This window comes from Vipera berus (genome assembly GCF_964194415.1).
Source record: "Vipera berus genome assembly, chromosome: 7".
Lineage (NCBI taxonomy): Eukaryota > Metazoa > Chordata > Lepidosauria > Squamata > Viperidae > Vipera > Vipera berus.
The window spans coordinates 59613044-59632602 of record NC_138209.1 but is presented as its reverse complement, the minus strand read 5'-3'; the positions used below and the strand labels follow the sequence as shown (position 1 = coordinate 59632602).

The 19559-nt window shown below is 42.5% G+C and overlaps 1 protein-coding gene across 2 annotated transcripts in view; it reads right to left on the bottom strand.

The window, feature by feature from the left end:
• WDR1 (WD repeat domain 1) overlaps positions 1 to 18977 on the bottom strand; it is a 37551-nt gene extending 18574 nt beyond the window's left edge. For both annotated transcript variants that reach the window (XM_081332406.1, XM_081332407.1), the window contains exons 1-4: positions 18766 to 18977; positions 18164 to 18285; positions 6473 to 6563; positions 2337 to 2484 (exon numbers count right to left, since the gene is read on the bottom strand). In XM_081332406.1, the coding sequence (XP_081188532.1) occupies positions 2337 to 2484; positions 6473 to 6563; positions 18164 to 18285; positions 18766 to 18781 (377 nt within the window). In that variant the 5' untranslated portion in view covers positions 18782 to 18977. The remainder of the gene's footprint in view (positions 1 to 2336; positions 2485 to 6472; positions 6564 to 18163; positions 18286 to 18765) is intronic.
• Positions 18978 to 19559: the final 582 nt, after the last annotated feature.

Here is a 19559-nt window from a genome sequence, read left to right as displayed (position 1 = left end):
TCTCCGTTCCTCTGCGCCCTGCCTGCCTGCTTCTTTCCACAGCGGAAAGAAGCAGGCAGGCAGGGGGCGGAGGAACGGAGACCCGGCGACGTTTGGGGAGGTTTGGGCGCCTCTCCAAATATCCCCAAACGTCGCCGGGTCTCCGTTCCTCTGTGCCCTGCCTGCCTGCTTCTTTCCACAGCAGAAAGAAGCAGGCAGGCAGGGGGCGGAGGAACGGAGACCCGGCGACGTTTGGGGAGGTTTGGGCGCCTCTCCAAATATCCCCAAACGTCGCCGGGTCTCCGTTCCTCTGTGCCCTGCCTGCCTGCTTCTTTCCACAGCGGAAAGAAGCAGGCAGGCAGGGGGCGGAGGAACGGAGACCCGGCGACGTTTGGGGAGGTTTGGGCGCCTCTCCAAATATCCCCAAACGTCGCCGGGTCTCCGTTCCTCTGTGCCCTGCCTGCCTGCTTCTTTCCACAGCGGAAAGAAGCAGGCAGGCAGGGGGCGGAGGAACGGAGACCCGGCGACGTTTGGGGAGGTTTGGGCGCCTCTCCAAATATCCCCAAATGTCGCCGGGTCTCCGTTCCTCTGTGCCCTGCCTGCCTGCTTCTTTCCACAGCAGAAAGAAGCAGGGAGGCAGGGGGCGGAGGAACGGAGACCCGGCGACGTTTGGGGAGGTTTGGGCGCCTCTCCAAATATCCCCAAACGTCGCCGGGTCTCCGTTCCTCTGTGCCCTGCCTGCCTGCTTCTTTCCACAGCAGAAAGAAGCAGGGAGGCAGGGGGCGGAGGAACGGAGACCCGGCGACGTTTGGGGAGGTTTGGGCGCCTCTCCAAATATCCCCAAACGTCGCCGGGTCTCCGTTCCTCTGTGCCCTGCCTGCCTGCTTCTTTCCACAGCAGAAAGAAGCAGGGAGGCAGGGGGCGGAGGAACGGAGACCCGGCGACGTTTGGGGATATTTGGAGAGGCGCCCAAACCTCCCCAAACGTCGCCGGGTCTCCGTTCCTCCGCCCCCTGCCTCCCTGCTTCTTTCTGCTGTGGAAAGAAGCAGGCAGGCAGGGCACAGAGGAACGGAGACCCGGCGACGTTTGGGGATATTTGGAGAGGCGCCCAAACCTCCCCAAACGTCGCCGGGTCTCCGTTCCTCCGCCCCCTGCCTGCCTGCTTCTTTCCGCTGTGGAACGAAGCAGCCTGAACGAAGCAGGCTGCTTCTTTCCACTGCGGAACGAAGCAGCCTGCCTGCTTCTTTCCGCTGCGGAACGAAGCAGCCGGCGGCGGAGGCTTGCAGAACGGCGGATCGGCTTATACTCAAGTCACCAACTTTTTCCAGTTTTGGGGGGTGAAATTGGGGGTCTCGGCTTATACTCGAGTCGGCTTATACTCAAGTATATACGGTATTCTGTGTATTTATATAAGGATGCTGGAATGAAAAATAGACATAATATTTTATAGTCAAACACTCCATATAAGGAAAAAAAGAGGCTGACAACATTGAAAACTAAAGAAGAAAATATAGTGCCAATATTTCTGGACATAAAGCAGCAAGACCTCATTATAGCAAAACTGAAATCAACTCTCTTTTTTCCTAGAATTTCTCCACTTTTTGACATTTAAGAGCTTTATAGTAACATAAAAAATGGTTGATGCTGAACTACAGCGAAGAGATAAATGTACATACAACAACAAAGGAATATTAGATTTTACATATTAGATAACCTTTATTGTCATTTTTTACTGTGGACACAATGGCACACATTAAAAATGAAATTTAGTTGCTTGCTCTCGAAGTGTACACATAAATAACACACACTTAAACATACTATATACAACATAAATACAGACCTACACCCTTATATATAAGTAACATATAACTATTAATAACTGTCCATTCTGAATATATAACAGAAAGAGGAAGCTTTAGGGTTCACATAGATATGACTACCCACAAAATTCTGTTATAAATGGAGATTTCTTAGAATTTAGAATTCTTTAAAATTCCACTTCAGCTTTGGATGTGGAAATTTAAAAACAAAAGCTAGAATTTAGTGACCTAAGAAATAATTCTTGCACCAACCACTTTCCCATGTTGTCCCACCTCATTTTAAACAGCGATACATTTTACTATTTTGAATTCCAACAGGATGAGTCCCATGAATTAATTGATAGGGTAGATTTAACACAACAAGCCTTTGCCATTATTGTCATTAAAAAGGGAGTGTTTTGCTTATGGAGTCCAAGAGGATGCATTCTCAAGAAAGATTCAGCTCTTAAAGAAGTACATTTCATCTGGAAATTAAAAACCCAAAGTTGTTAAGAATAAAGAATATAAGGGATTGAATAGAACTTGGGGCTTACTAACTTTTCCCTTCCTTCTCCAACAGCAGCAATTCTCTTGCTATCTTCAGTCCATGCAATATCTTTTATCTTTCCTGCAAATGGCTGATATTCATATTTTAATAGATGTTCCTTCTGTGTGGTGTCCCAAATTCTAAGCTTTCCAGAGATATCTGTCAAAGCACAAACACACACACACAAATTTGTCAAGCAAGATTAAAATACTGCATATTTATCAGATCCTAACTTTCAAAATTTAAGATATACCAGCTCTAAAGTACTCATATGCCTGCTATTGAACAAACATATTATTTCTGCTTTTATTTGGTATCTATTAAGTCTTTCTGCTCAAAAGGAGTATTCAAGATGGCTTTACAAATTATAGCATATGCTGAATATGGACAATAAAATAATAAAATCATGAATAATAAAACCATTGTCCATTAAAGTCTGGCCAAAGAGATACTATTCTTCTCAGGATGTAAAAAACGGGGATCAAATCCATGTTGCAAGAGTGCATTCACAGCTACAGGAGAAAGCTCTCTTCTGCTTCTGGATTTTTAATGACCAGAACAATTGTTAACAGGAGTTAGAAGCCTCAAATAGTAAGGACCTAAGTAGTAAGGACTTAAACAAAGGTTAAATTTATATCAATTAACTAACATTAAAAATGAGTACCTTGTATTGTATCTAGAGGACAAGTGACAATTAATACAGTTTTTAATACAGTGGTGATATGCTCATATATTGCACTGAGGACTGGTTTTGTACCAAGGGCAAGTTCTGAATATTTTTTAAAGGCCAAGACCATATAGAATGCATTGCAGTATTCAAATAATGTATGAACAAACATGGAATATCTCTGGACCCAGAATGTGCCAAATAATAACACCTGCTCAATCTGGAACCTGCAGACACTGGGACAGGAGCTCAGTAGCATCACATGGCTGGCCCAGGACTAAGTTGTACAATAGGGTATAAGCAGCATGCTGAAAGTATCAGACCATGGACTAAGAGATGACTCATAAGTGTGAAAAATAGTCATGTCACTTTTTTCAGTGCTGTTGTAACTTTGAACAGTCACTAAGCGAACTGTTGTACTCTATCACTTTTTTCCTTTTTTGGGGGGGGGCTCATCAAGTTTTTCATACCTTGGTACGCAACTGGTGGTACTCAGATATTCCCATATCCTAAAAATGGTACAATGGGGGAAAAAGTTGAAAAGTTCTGAGCTAGAGAACCACTGCAACTTGGTGACCTTCCCCTCCAAACCTTGCAGGCTACTGCAATCAACAGTACTGAAAGTTACTGAGAGATCAGGGAGCCTGAGGACAGATGTACTAGCCCTATCCTGCCAGATGGCCTGGACCTTCATATAGACGTTACATAAAATCCTCTTAAAAAAAGAAGTATTAAATAAAGCCCACTTCATTTTATGGAGATCTATGCTAAATTTCAAGAAAGCAACATATTACGCTGTACCCTTTAATCTTTTCCCTGCGTTGCTTGATTTATATAATTTAAGCTCCTCAAAGGAGGCTACGGGATTTTTTGTGAAACTAATCTCTTTTTGTCACTTCGCTGTAATTTCAACATTTACAAAAAGGCAGTTACTCCCTCAACCCCAGCTTTATTTACATTCTTCCACTGCCTGGACTGAATCAATATATTTGTTCATGTGCTTTTATCTTTAGTGCTTAGATGGATAAATTCTTATTTAAGCATATACTTTGTGGATGAAATTAAAATATTTATATATTGTTTCCTATTTAGAAAGTTAAAGCAATTCTCATTCAGTTACAAATTGGAGGAAGCTGACAACTTTTCTAATGGCAGAAAGAAAGGCTGGAACATCTGCTTAATTTACCAAATTCATTTTAATGTAAAATGTATGTAACTGTGGCTATATTAGACATTATAAGAAACAAATAAAACTGCACTGCTGATTTAATAAATAAGCAAAAGAAGGATGTCAATTCTTGCATTTTATTTATTTTCTTTATGGTAAAAGAGAAAAAAATCACTGCAATTTTTACAAGGCAACTTCATTCTGGGGCTAAAAATACCCTAGGTACACTTTGCACCAAGCAGAAAGCTATTATGTAATGTTTACATCACAATAGCATCTGCAAGTACAGTGTGCTTACATATTTGTGAATCCTTTGGAATTTTCAATATTTCTGCATAAATATGACCTAAAACATGATTTGTTCTCTACACAACTCCTAAAACTAGATAAAGACAACAACAAATCAATCAAAAACATGATATGTCTTCACTTATTCATTGAGGAAAATGATTCAAAGCCACATATATTTTGTCTTTGGCAAAAGTATGTGAACTTCTGCAATGTTCAGTTCAGCAGGAGAGAAAATTAGAATCAGCGATTTCAATCAATGGAATGATAATAGGTGGGAGGATGTTTACTTAAAAAAATTCTGCGTGTTCATTATGAAAGTCCCAGAATTCCTGAGTCAGCTATGCTGAGGAGAAATGGAAAGTTTCCATGCTTAGCCATGCTGGCTCATGAGTTCTGGGAGTTGAAGTCCACAAGTCATAAAAGAGCCAAGGTTGCCTACCCTTGGTCTAGCCTTCCTGCCTCTGGACCCTGGATGACTTGCCATCATTGATAAACTATGAATTCTGAATTGTACCAGAAAGTTCTACAGGAAAGTGTCATGGTATCTGTCATGAACTAGGCTTAAGAGAAAGTGGATCATGCAGCAAAACAGCAACCTAAAGTGTACAAATTATAGGACCAAAAAATTAAGAAAGCAGAAGAAATTTAATGTTTTGGAAAAGCAAGCCAAAATTCTAGCCTTAATTCCATTGAAATGTTGTGGAAGAACTGAAGCAAGCAATTCATGTGAGGAAACTCCCCAACATCCCTGAAATAAAGCTGTTCTGTAAGGAGGATATGAGTTAAAACTTATCCAGCTGGTATGCAGGACTGATCAAGAGTTATTGGAAATATTTAGCTGAAGTTATTGCTGGCTGGGGTAGGGGTCACAAAGTTACTGAAAGCAAAGATTCATATACTTTGCCATACACAAATATGTATATTGGATCATTTTCCTCAATAAATAAATGAATTTGTGAGGACAATGGATGGCATTTTAGGTCATATTTATAGAGAAATACTGAACATTCAAAAATTTAAGTACTACTGTTCTTCTCTTTGTCTCGTCTCCAAGATTAGCTGATAGCACACAGAAAAGGGGCATGGGGGTGGAAGGGGAAATGAGGTTTAGAGTAGAAGCACATCTAAATCCACCAATGAAAGAATCATGAATGAAGGCAAATATATGTGTCCTAGGATAATGTTCAGGATCCAATTTGAAACAGTCACTGGGACCAGAGGTTTAGTCTTCCAAGCTTTCAGACTCGTGCTAGACCCATCCTCAGGAAACCTCTCTCTACCCAAATGGTGTTTTGGACTAATCTATGCACAACATTTATGTCATGCCTGGCTGTGTGGCTTTCTTTTAAAATGGTCCATTGGGGTGTTGATGGCCGGCTATTAAGTTTTTAGCTATTGTTTTCTTGTGTTGCCATGCCCTTGGCTCCTATTCTATGCATTTCTTCCTTTCTCTTCTTTGCATGTTACACAGGCATCTTGTAATAAATGCTTGTGGGTACCCATTCTGCCTGAATTGTTCACAGAGGTACATTCTGGTCTCAGTGACTGACCCAGATTGGATCCTGCAATGAAAGAATCATTCAAAAGATTCACATGCAGTCTCTTAGCCCAAGAATACAATATTGATACAGTATTATACCAATAACAGCAAATTAAAAGAGCCCTGATAGCACAGGGGTTAGATTGCAATATTGCAGACTTGCTCTCTCCACAGCCTGAAGTTTGATTCTGACCAGCCTCAAGCTTGATTCAGCCTTCCATCCTTTCAAGATCTGTAAAATGAGGAGCCAGATTATTGAGACAATATGCTGGCATTGTAAACCGTTCAGAGAGTGCTGTAAAGCACTATGGAGCAGTATATAAGTCTAGGACCTAGGTGGCATTGCTGTTGATAAGTGTACAACACTGAAAATCATAAAAAACCACAAGGAAGCAGAGAAACATACTTCTTGATGGGCATAAGTGAACATGACCCTGCATGGGATTACAAAGAAATGCATATTTACACTTTTACACTCTACCTCCAGATGCGATGTAAAAACCACTGGGTGCATACTTGGCCACCACAACTTGATGGGCGTGTTCAGTATAGATGTCAGCAATTGCTGGATTCTGTAAGAGAAATAGAACTTCAAAATGTAACTTTTCAAAAAACAGAAGTTCCCCATTCATTGTCAATTATCCATTTTTGCTAGCTGATCCGATAAAAGATTCTTTGCCACTATGGGATAGTATTAATATCTGGCTTGTGATAGCTTCAGACATGTCTCTGCTAATTAGATGCCTGTCCAGGGAGGGCATTTGGGAAAGGGGGGCAGACAGAAGGTTCTTGCCCCAACAAAGTACAAGACAGGGGCAAGTGGCTTTCTCAGGAGCAGCTCCCAATCTAGAAAATAGCTTGTTCCTGAGGAAGGCTGAGCTTCTAGTTTCCTACTTGCTTTCTACAAAGTGTTCAAGATATTTTTATTTTTTAATTGTATAAGGTTTTTGAGGGCTATGTCCTATTTTTATGTAGAGGGAGGGAGAAATGGTTCTTATCCTTTTAAGCCACTTACTCTTTGGAACTGAGTAGCTAAAAATAATACTGTATTATTATTGCTGTTGTTGTTGTTATTATTATTATTAATTCCCAGAACAATGATAATGAATCATGCCCATCATCTAAGCAGCAATGTTGACAGACTCTATTTACCAGGAAAATAGGTGGGCATGAAATGTTGCAAGTATATCAGATGGCTGAAAATCAAAAAGGGCATTGGAAGAAGAAGATGCCCTGAAGCTAGTACATCAGGTAGGGCTACTGAATACTGGAGAGACCAAACTGGCTTTCAAAAAAGATCAAATGAAGAACAGAAAGGAGGCATGGTCAGTACATTAAAGAAAATGGCAGGGACAACAGAAGAAAGAGACAGAGGGGCTAAGACACAAGACCAACCCTTAAAAACAAATGCATACAAGGACAGAATTGAGAAGATAGCAACAAATAGCAAGTGCCATCTCTACAAAAAAGCTGAAGAAACAGTGGGTCATCTAATTAACTAATCACTGGAATGCAATCCCCTGGTAAGTGGGCCAACTGACCCCATAACCATGCCCATAGAACTGTCGATCCCAGGCACAGGCAAGAAAATGGCCCTCGTGGCGCTGTTGGACTCAGGATGAACTTAGAGCCTAATAAGCCCAACTTAGTCGAAAATTAGGGGTTCCCCTAAGGAAACTCAAATATCCAATCACTTTGTCAGTTCGATGGGTCCATGGCAGGGGGCATTCCAGAAAGCTTTGTCACCAAGCCCTTGGGACTGACCATGGGAAGCCACTCAGAGACTTTAGCTTTCATTGTGGCTCCCGGTATGGAATGGCCTCTTGTCCTTGAGCTAACCTGGTTAAAGAAATGGAATCCCCTTACTGACTGGAGAAGGGTGACTAAAATTTCCAAAGAGGAGAACCCCTACCCAAAGTATGCATGGTTATAAAGTAGAGGGCTGGAAGCGGGAATTGGCATCTGCCTTGAGAGAGCAAGGGCTACAGGGCATTCCAAAAGAATATCATGACCTGGCTGAGGGGTTTCAGTGAGAAGAGGTCGGACAAGCTCCCGCCTCACCGACCTATGGACTGTGCAATTGAGATCATCCCAGGGGTCAAGCTACCAAAACCGAAACTATATTCCATGACTTCCAGGGAGTTAGATCAGCTACGCAAGTTCATCAATAAGAATTTGACCCAGGGGTTCAACTGGCTAGACCCCAGGTGGAAGCCTGTTCTATTTCAGGAGAAAAAGGATGGATCTCTTCTCGTATGTGCTGATTATAGAAGACCTGTGAGAGGCTATTGTATCAGAATCAAGGAAGGGGATGAATGGAAAATTGCCCCCTGGAGTGTTTCCAGTTCAGGGTGCTCCCCTTTGGACTACTGGGGGCACCAGCAGTGTTCAAACAACTGATTAATGAAGTCCTCCATGAACACCTGTATAAGAGGGTTTTGGTGTACTTGGACAATATCTTGATCTACAACGAGATGAAGGCAGAGCATATGAAACTGGTTGGAGTGGTCTTAAAGAAACTCTGCTCTGTCAAACCATATGCCGAACTCTCAAAGTGTGAATTTCATAAGGATAGAATTGACTTTTTGGGTTACCGCATTTCGCAGAAGATAGATCCAGAGAAGGTGCGGGCTGACATGGATTGGACCCCTCCCCGCACCAGGAAACAGTTACAAAGTTTTCTGGGATTTCCCAACTTTTACAGACAATTTATCCCCTCATTTGCACAGATTGAGCTCCCCATTACAAATCTATTGAAAACTAAGGGAGAAAGTAAACTGAAGCCTAGCCAGCCGTTAAAATGGACTGCAGAATGTCAAGCCGCATTCAAAAAATTTAAGAGACTCTTTTCCACGGAGCCGGTGCTCAGGCACCCGGACCCGGAAAAAACATTTGTGATTCAAGAGGATGCTAGTGATGTAGCCGTAGGTGCGGTACTACTTCAGAAGAACCAGGAGGGTCACTTGAAGCCCTGCGCTTACACATCCAAGAAATTAACTGAGACTGAACAGCGGTGGGCTGCTTGGGAGAAGGACGCTTATGCAGTGCAATGGCCCTTCCTAGCTTGGAGGCATTTTTTAGAGGGGAGTAAAATTCCTTTTCAGGTCTGGACTGATTGTAAGAACCTTGAAGTGCTAAAAACCCCTAGGAAGCTGTCTCCGAAACAGGCATGCTGGACCCAGCACTTCCACCGATTTAACTTCTCCATCCACTATTTCCCGCAATATAAGAGTGTGAAGTCGGGAACAGTTAAGTCTCTATTTTCTGCACACCAGTTGGCAGCCCTGGTCACAACGAGCATCCAGACTAAGAGCTCTATGCCGATTGATAACAAAGTGGTTGAGGAGTTCAAAAAGGTGCTAGAGAATGATGAGTGGTTTCGGGACCATAAAAACCTCTGGGTCAGGGGGAGCTATACGTTCCTGTGAACCAGAGACTAAAGATTATGCAGGTGTGCCATGATGTAAAGTCAGTGGGTCATTTTGGGTTTGTGAAAAGCCTCCACTTTTAAGTAAGACAATTTTGGTGGCCTTCCTTAAAAAAAGGACATTGAAAGCTATGTAACTAGTTGCCATACCTTCACAGCAGCTAAATGAAGGCAAGAGAAAATGCCAGGGGCTCCTACAGCCAGTGGTGAGCCCTTCAGCACCCTGGAGAGAGATTTCTATGGACTTTATTGTGGAGTTCCCCAAAAGCACAAGAAACACTGTCATTTGGGTCATTACTGATTTGTTCTCGAAACAGGCCCATTTTATCCCATGTCAGAAGATCCCAACTACAAAAACTTCAGCTAAATTGTGCAGCATATCTATCAACTACATAGGGCCTCACAATGTATAATATTGGATAGGGGTGTCCAATTCACTTCTAAGTTCTGGAAAGCCTTTCTGGATCTTCTGGGTTCTGATTAAAGACTGCCATCTAGTCATCATCCTCAAACAATTGGGGGAAACAGAACAAATGAAATATGTTCTAGAATAATACCTTAGATGATTTAATAATTATCAACAAGATAACTGGACCAATTTGTTACCATTTGCTAAAGTGGCCTATAACAATGCAGTGCACTCCAGCACCAGCTTCACTCCCTTCTAAGTGGCTAATGGACAGCGTTTCCTCCCTATGCCTGAATTGCCTGCTAATGATTATACCCATTATGGCTGAGGGTGAGCAACACTTTGAAATCAAGGACATTCTAGACTTTCATAAACATCATGGGTCCACTCAGTTTTAGTTGCCTGGAAAGATCTTCCTGCTTTGCAAAATGAGTGGGTCTATAAGAAGCACATTAAAGCTCCTAGGTTACTCAAATGCTTTCATGAGCGATATCCCGATAAACCTGATATGTTTGTTTCCTCTCTTCCTTCTTTATTTTACAGGTGGATCTGTCATTTTTAGGGGGGGCATATGTCAGGACCCCTCAAATAGATTTGCCTACAGTTTATTGATTGTATGCCTATGTATTCTTTTTGGGGGCCTGCCATTCTCTTGGGAGGGGGGCTGGTTGGTTGGGGGAATGTATTTACCTTGCTCTGCTTTGCCCTCCCTCTGTGTAAAAGGAATGTGGCTTGAAAACATCTTCTTATCTCCAGACAACAGAGCCTGGGACCATTGGGAAACGAAACCGAGAGAGTAGTTGAAAAGGGCGCTAAATCACTAGGTTCTCAAAACAACCTAGTACCTACAGATTGGCTGGATTTCAAAAGGATGATTGGACACTGTGGGGATGAGACCTGAATGGGCTTTTTGATGTAACCTTTCGTGCACAAAATCTTCAGACCTTGCTTTGCCTTCCTGCTATCACTAACTCTCAATAAAAGTTCCTTTTGTAACAATGCCTGTTTCAAGGGTTCTGCTTCCTTGGGAGATCTAGTTGGGGCAGGTCCTTACATAGTTGCTGCAAGAAGATCATACAAACAGCAACATGGCAAAGTAACAAAAATGGTGCATTGTAAGATCTGCAAGAAATACCATTTGCTGCAGGCAAAAAGTGGTGGGACCATAAAATAGAGAAAGTAATAGAAAATGAAGAAGCTGAAGTGCTCAGGGACTTTAGAATTCAAACAGACAGGCACCTGCCACATAACAGGCCAGACTTAACAAATGTTGATAAGACAAAAAAGTCTGGATAGTGGACATGGTAGTACCTGGAGATAGCAGAATAGAATACAAAAGAAAGAACTGGGGAACGTAACAAAATATAAAGACCTGCATATATAAATAGAATGACTGTGGCAAAAGAAACAAAGATAGTGCCTATAATAATAATTGCCTGAGGTGCAATCCCAACACAACTGGAACACCGCTTGAATATCATCAGCACTGAGAAATTCACCATCAGTCAATTGCAAAAGGCAGCTTTACTCAGAACACTTACATCCTGTGACAATACCTCTAACACTGTCAAACATCACCATCTGCCTATCCCAGGTCCTTGGGAAGGACTCTATAAGTGGATAAAAATGCCACATGCCAATCTAAACATCTGGCTGACTATGCCACGAATCATATAATATATTGTTCTGTTCTGTTCCATTCCATCTAAAATATCTCATAAGCATATCCCAAGAAAACAATTATCCATTTAAAGTGGCAATGAGGTGGCCAGATTCATGCGAGGCAAAATCACATTTCTGAAGCCCAATCCAGCAGATCATTGCCAGGTTCTTTATCCCCGTAACAAATACCTCTTGATCATTTTCTAAAGAACTCAGTGACCATATAAAAAGGGGCCAAAAAAATTGCTTTGGACTTAGTTGTCCCCAACTTTCAATGTCTGGTGTCTCCAACAGATCACCCTAACCCTACCTTCCCCTCCGCCAGTACTCCCACCATTGGAACTCACTTTCTTACAGTTTAATATTACTTTGAACCAGGGCACAGTTGGTTAAACAAATTATCAGTAAAATACTGGCTAACTATAACTAGTCCTTGATTTAGTTTCCCCCATTGACTCCTCTTGTCGGAAGCCAGCTGGGCAGATGGCAAATGGCAATCACATGCTGATTGCTAAGCGCCCAAATTTTGATCATGTGACTGACCATTGGGATACTGCAATGGTAATTTTCAGTGCTGTTGTAATTTTGAATTGTTGCTAAATGAATGGTTGTAAGTTGAGGACTCCCTGTAACTACAAACTGGGATGCTGATCCTCATACTTTTTCGTTTCTGCAAGTATCTTAGGACAGTCATTTCCAGCGCCAATGTACAACTCTGCTCACATGCATAGGAAGGGAAATGCTGAACATCTAGAAGCACCCAGAAGCCCAGAGAACCTGACTGAGAAAGCCAAATGCCTCCTTGCTGAACTCAGGGAGCTTTCTATAGTTCAGGCAACAAAAAGTGGGCTTTTTCTAGAGGTTTTCATAAACATATTTTTAAAAATTGTTTTGCAGAATATTTTCCATTTTAAAGTAAAAAAAATTGTGGGAGGATATTAGTGTAATAATTTATTAAAGTTGTAACTTATTTTTCTGGCTGCTTCTTTAAAAATATATTTATATTCCTTCAAACATGCTAGAATGTATTTGGGTCCAGTTGAATAGAGTTCCATTTTGGTTATGTAACTATTGTATTTGGTCACCATTTTATATTTCATATTTATTTTTTATTATATATCAATGTATGACCTGAGCAGTTCTATAATTCATTAAAGATAAATAAATAACATAAAACTGATGTGATTTACTGAATTATGATACCTTAAAAGTAATCCTACTATTCTAATAAAACTATTTCTAAACATAAATTGTCAGTTTGCATAGAGCATTAAAAACAAAAATAGAAGTACTTTTCCTTATAGAAATTCAGGTTTTAGCAAATTTTCAGATTACATTTTATCTCAAGATGCAATTTAAATCTGACTGATGAAATCTGATGAATCACTGAGTGCTGAATGATGAACCCCTCAAGATAGATGGCACTCAATATGCTACTGAAAAAGTTGTGAAGATCTTTTGGAGTACTACTATGCATCCCTGAAAATAAGACCTGGTCTTTTTCTTTGCCTACAAAAGAGGCACCAGGTCTTATTTTTGGGGGGAGGGGTCTTTTCCAATCACCTTGCAGCAGTGGCAGCAACAGCCCCACCCTGCTAGCCTACTTCTTTTGTGGCTGAAGGAGCACCTTCATTCTGCAGCTGAGAAGGGAGCTCGGGCCTGCATTTCACTGTCAGAGGCCTTTCCAGAAGGTCTGTGCAGCCAAGAACTGAGCTACAGATTGAGTCCATAGCTTGGCTGCACAGGCCTTCCAGAAACGCCTCTGACTGCAAAATGCAGGCCCAAGCTCCATTCTCAGCTGCAGAATGAAGCTGTTCCTTTGGCCGCAGAAGTGGGCCGGCAAGGCAAATGTCGATCCATGGGAGGCCTGGCTACAATGGTAAGCTCTGCCCTAGCTTGATTTTTAGGCATGCACCTCACCCCAAAACTAGGGCTTATTTTGGGGGTAGGGCTTATATTAGGCCTTCCCCCCAAAATCAAGCTAAGACTTATTTCTGGGGTAGATCTTACTTTTGAGGAAACACAGTGGTGATATTTATGTTGTGGCTAGGTTAAATTCAGGACACCTAGTTGCCATCAGATAAATAAAATTTTCCTGCATAGAAAAAGCTGCAAAGACATGATTACAGAATGAACTTGCTTAATACAGTGAAAGAAGAAACAAACAGACAACACAACACTGACATCTTAGGCATCAGGGAATTGAAATCAACTGAAACTGGATGCTTGCAGAGAAAACACTATACTGTTTTACAGTTGCAAAAAAAAGTATGTGAACCCTTTGGGATTACGTGGAGTTTTGCATGAATTGGCCATAAAATGCACTCTAAACGTCTTGTAAGTCACAATAGAAAAACACAGTCTGCTTAAAATAATACTACACAAACATTAGCTGTTGTCATGTTTTAATTGAACATAAGATGGAAACATTCACAGTGCGGGGTGGAAAAAGTATGTGAACCCCTAGCCTAATGACTTCTCCAAGAGCTAACTGGAGCCAGGAGTGAGCCAACCTTGACTCCAATCAGTGTGATGATATTGGATGTGTTGCTGACAGCCGTCCTGCCCTTTAAAAACACACACCTGTTTTGGGTTTACTGGTCTCAAGAAGCACTGTCTGATGTGAACCATGCCTTGCAGAAAAGAGCTCTCAGAAGACCTACGATCAAGAATTGTTGACTTGCATGAAGCTGGAAAGGGTTACAAAAGTATCTCCAAAAGCCTTGATGTTCATGTGTCCACGGTAAGACAGACTGTCTACAAATGGAGAAAGTTTAGCACTGTTGCTACTCTCCCTAGGCGTGGTCGTCCTGTAAAAATGACTGCAAGAGCACAGCGCATAATGCTTAATGAGGTAAAGAAGAATCCTAGAGTGTCAGCTAAAGACCTACAGAAATCTCTGGCACATGCTAACATTTTGTTGACACATCTACAATAAGGAAAACTTTAAACAAGAATGGAGTACATGGGAAGACACCACGGAGAAAGCCATTGCTGTCCAAAAAAAATATTGCAGCACGTTTGAAGTTTGCAAAAGAGCACCTGGATGTTCCACAGCATGACTGGCAAAATATACTGTGGACAGATGAAACCAAAATTGAGTTGTTTGGGAAAAACACACAACACTATGTGTGGAGAAAAAAAGGCACAGCACACCAACATCAAAACCTTATCCCCACTGTAAAACATGGCAGAGGGAGCATCATGGTTTGGGGCTGCTTTGCTGCCTCAGGGCCTGGACGGATTGTTGTCATTGATGGGAAAATGAATTCCAGAGTTTATCAGGACATTTTGCAGGAAAACGTACGACCATCTGTCCGCCAACTGAAGCTCCGCAGAGGATGAGTGATGCAACAGGACAATGACCCAAAGCATACAAGTAATTCAACAAAACAATGGCTTCAACAAAACAGAATACACCTTCTGGAGTGGCCCAGAGTCCTGACCTCAACCCGATTGAAATGCTGTGGCATGACCTTAAGAGAACGATTCACACCAGACATCCCATGAATATTGCTACACTGAAACAGTTTTGTGAAGAGGAGTGGTCCAAAATTACTCCAGATCGTTGTGCAGGTCTGATCTGCAACTACAGGAAACGTTTGGTTGAGGTTATTGCTGCCAAAGGAGGGTCAACCTGTTATTAAGTCCAAAGGCTCACATACTTTTTCCACCCTGCACTGTGAATGTTTCTATCTTATGTTCAATTAAAACATGACAACAGCTAATGTTTGTGTAGTATTATTTTAAGCAGACTGTGTTTTTCTATTGTTGTGACTTACATGATGTGTAGAGCGCATTTTATGGCCAATTCATGCAAAACTCCACGTAATCCCAAAGGGTTCACATACTTTTTCTTGCAACTGTATATGAAAAAAGGAACTTTTCATAATTAAGAAGGTATAATAAGTACAATACTTAACAGAATACAATTGATGATTAAATAATATCAATTCAACTTTGCAGGCAACCTTTTATTATAATACCTATGTACATGGATATCACAGGATGGAATTTACAGAAATCAAACTGACCAAGGAGATATTATAGCAAAAATGTGACTACTGGTTGATATGACTGAACACAAACTGCTCAAGTGCAAATTCCAAGTCAGGTTAAAGCAAAAGAACAACATCAAAGAACAAAGCCAGTTTTCATAATACAATGCACCATTTTTAAAGAAAAGTTAAAGCCTAGAAAGGCTAAGACCTCAAGAAAGATTTTAATAAAGAGTTTCAGAGACTTTTTGGAAAAGACAAGAAGCAATATTACAACATCTAGGATGGAAACAGGTATATTAAAAAATCTTCTAAAAGATCTCTGAACTTAGGAGCATAAATTAGTATGCTACGGGATGCTAAAGTAAGTGATTCAGAAAATATCAAAGATAGAAATATATTAATTCTATAGATTAGAGATGTCCAGATCCAAGATATCTTAGAAAGATCTTCCTACTTACAAGAATATCTTGTACAAGCAAATTAAGTTGCAAAGTTGGAAGGCTACCTGAATTAATGGCAAAACTTTAGTAATATGACAAGCAACAGAAAAAGAATCTATAAAAAGATTCTAATCAAACTGTGCCAGCAAGTATGATTTTAAAACTGGAGCAAGAAACATCAATAACCTGAATTACACCAATGAGACTATTCTCAATAGCTGAAAATCCATATTTGCAAGCTCAATGTTTCTGCTAAAGGGTAATACTGTGTTTCCCCCCAAATAAGGCTAGTTTTTATATATACTTTTTGGACCAAGAGATCCATTAGCTCTGTTTCAAAGTGCCCCATTTGCAAGCACATGAAGCTTTCAGTCTCTGTCATTTCTCTGTCCAGGCGAAAAGTGTTTGGGCGCCTATGGAGCATTTGGAAATGGAGCAATTTGCTCTGTTTCCAAGCACCCGATAGGCACACAAACACTTTGGGGCGCCTTTGGGGCACTTGGAAACAAGAGCAATTTGCTTGGTTCCCAAACGCCCCATAGGGTCCAAACACTGTTAGCCCAGAGGGAGACTGGAAGCTTCGTCTGCTTGCAAATGGGGCACTCTGAAACAGAGCGATTAGCAAGCAGATAATGCTTCCAGTCTCTGTCATTTCTCTGTCCAGGTGAACAGAGTGATTTGCTCCAATCCCAAGGGTCCCATAGGAGCCCAAACACTTTTTGCCCATAAGGAGACTGAAAGTTTCATCTGTTTGCAAATGTGGCACTTTGAAATGGAGCTAATTGGTCTGTTTCAAAATGCCCCATTTGCAAGCAGACGAAGCTTCACGTTTCTGTCATTTCTCCATCTGGGCAACAAGTGTGGGGCGCTTGGAAATGGAGTGGTCCCAGTCAGCTCGCACGTGCTCACCACCTCTTGTGCTGGCCACGCCCATCCCTCCAGGGCTTATTTTTGGGGTAGGGCTTATATTAGGTCCACCCCAAAAAAATCAGGCTAGGGCTTATTTTCGGGTGGGTCTTATTTTTGGGGAAACATGGTACTAATCCATATATGGAGGTTTATAGGACAATTGAATAGTAACCTTTTTATACATGTAATTTCAGCCACTCCAATGCCCAACTCTCACTGCTAACTAGACCCTTTTCCAGAAACTGTTTTGAAAGAAGTCTTTCATGTAAAAGGAAGTCCAAATGACATCATTTGCAACTTTCAGTTCTGGTGAGGTGGGTGGCTATAAATTACCAACTATTTTTTTATTTTCCTTCCCCAAAAGTCCAGATGTTAGAAGAGTCACAGTACTTTTAGTGAACATACTGGGAGAGCTCAGTATGTCAAGCATGCTGATCCTAAGCTCAGGTCATCAAAAAGGATGATATACATTTATTTATTGCCTGGGCCAATTTCTCCTTTTCCTGTTCCCTTCCTTTCTGAGGCCAAGATAGCATAGCCAGTGGACCTAGCCCTTGAAAGATGCTCCTATCTTGACTCTCTTTCCCCTTTTGGTAAAAGGATAATTTTATACAATCTGAACATGCAGTCTCATAACACATGAAACACGAGTTCTGCCACATTGGTTACAATATTAAGGAAAATACAGCATGAAAGTCTTAATATTTGTTTATTTGGTCTTTTGTTCAATGTATCCAGTGCTTTGCATTTTTATATATACATAAATTAAGGGTATGTATAGTTTAAAAATTATTCTGAAAAATTGCTTTGGACTTTATGGAAGTACAATCACAGCTCTTCTCTCCCTGTCATTAAGGCAGTCCCTCTTTTTTCTGTTTCCATTTGAGTAGGAGGGGGGGAAGAAAATCCATTTTAAAGTGACCTTGAGGATGTGAAAAAAGAGGGGCTGCCTTCATGAAGCATGGGGGGGAGCTATGCTTGCAATCCAACGCACTTATTCTGGATCTTTTATGCACACACCCAACTTAACTATATCTCACAGTAATTACAGCCATTGAACTACCCTCTGTTTATCGGATTTTTCTTGCTATTTAGAACTGCCCTCCACTATTCCTACTCTGGATTTCATAACAGGAGTTCTAAAGGCAACCTAGCTGTTGGATATTTTCAGATCGCTTGACTATCAGCTCTGGTGGCTTCTCCACGCCCTCCTAGATCGGCAGATATTTCTTAGCCCAGTTACACAGAAATTACAAAGTCATTGATAAGTGGCTTTTACACGAAAGCTTTAAAATTAGTAAATATAAAAACTAGAATACATTACATCTATGTTTCGAATGATGACAGATTTTCCATTGGTATATAAGAAATTGTTGCCTTTCGGATCTCCGCCAATGATTTTGGAGACCCCCCTTTCGACCTGCGGGAGGCTGGCAAACACTGTTTCTACGAGAGAGAAAGGACACAGGTTTAGCCTCGGCGGCGGAAAGAAGAAGACGGTGGGCATCAAATGTAACCTGTTGCTCCGACCCAGCCGTGAAGCGGCAGGAGGCTCCAGCCAACCCTCCAGATCAAGGGACCCGCCTCGGTCTGGCGACGCGCGACCGGCCGGGAACGTTCACCGGCCCGCTGGCGGATCCCGAAAAGACTGGAGCTACATTTTTCCGGATCGGAGGTGGAATCGTACGACTACCACCACCCCGCCTTTCCTCGCCCATTCAGATTTCCGGGCCCCTCCCAAGAGAGGCCCGCCATCTCATTCTATCGAGGGGAAAGGGCGCCTCGGACCGACAGCAACGGAGCCAGAAGGAAGCCGTTCCTCCTCCTCCGTCTCCTCCACTGGTCATGGAAGGCACAGCCACGTCCCCGCAGTCCCCCGGCCTATCTAGCAGCCTCTCCGCGAACGGCGGCAACGCCGCCACTCACTCAGCTGGTAGGGCATCTTGGCTGCCTTTCGCTGCTGCGGCGGCTTCAAGGGCGACGAGTCCACGCAGGTCCGCGGCGGGAGCAAAGGCAAGGCAAGGCAAAACAAGGCAGAGCTTAGCCAGTCTCCTCTCCTCTTCCACCTCCTCTTCCTCCAGCGGTGGCAAGGGGGAGCGACGTCAACTCCAGGCTGCGCAAAGCAGGAAGCGCAGCTCGCCCAGCTCTCGCTTCACTCCCGGCTTTGACCATATATAGTCAACTCTGTTCGAGCGGCGGACCGGCAGAGAAGGAACGGCGGCCGCGCGGTATAGCGTGGCTGGAGGGGCTCGACCCGGAAGCGCCGCCGGGAGGGAGAAGTCGCTCGGATCCTGGCACTCCCTGCGTCTTCCTCCGCGGCTGGACAGAGCGGGGGTTTCGGACCTCGACTGTTCGCCGTTCCCGCCTCGATGCGGCGGCTGCAAAGATAGTACAGAGGGAGGAGCCGCTTCTTTTGCTTCCCGCGGCGAGTCTGCCTGGATTCGGACTGCAAACAATCCGGCTACCCCTCGTGGCCTCTGGCGGTCGCCTGCATCTTCCTCACCTTTTTTACGTTACAATCGTTCTTAAAAAGCCGAATACAGGTTTTGCGGGGTGCTGAAGCCGGAGAAATTAGAATCAGGCGAGAGAGCAAGATAGATGGGGACGGCTAGCCTTTCAGGAGAGACGCAGGGTTAGAAGTGTCATCCTGTTCGTGATTCTCAGACTTAAAAGGCAATTTGTATTTCAGGACTATTCATATTCATGCACAGGCAGTGACA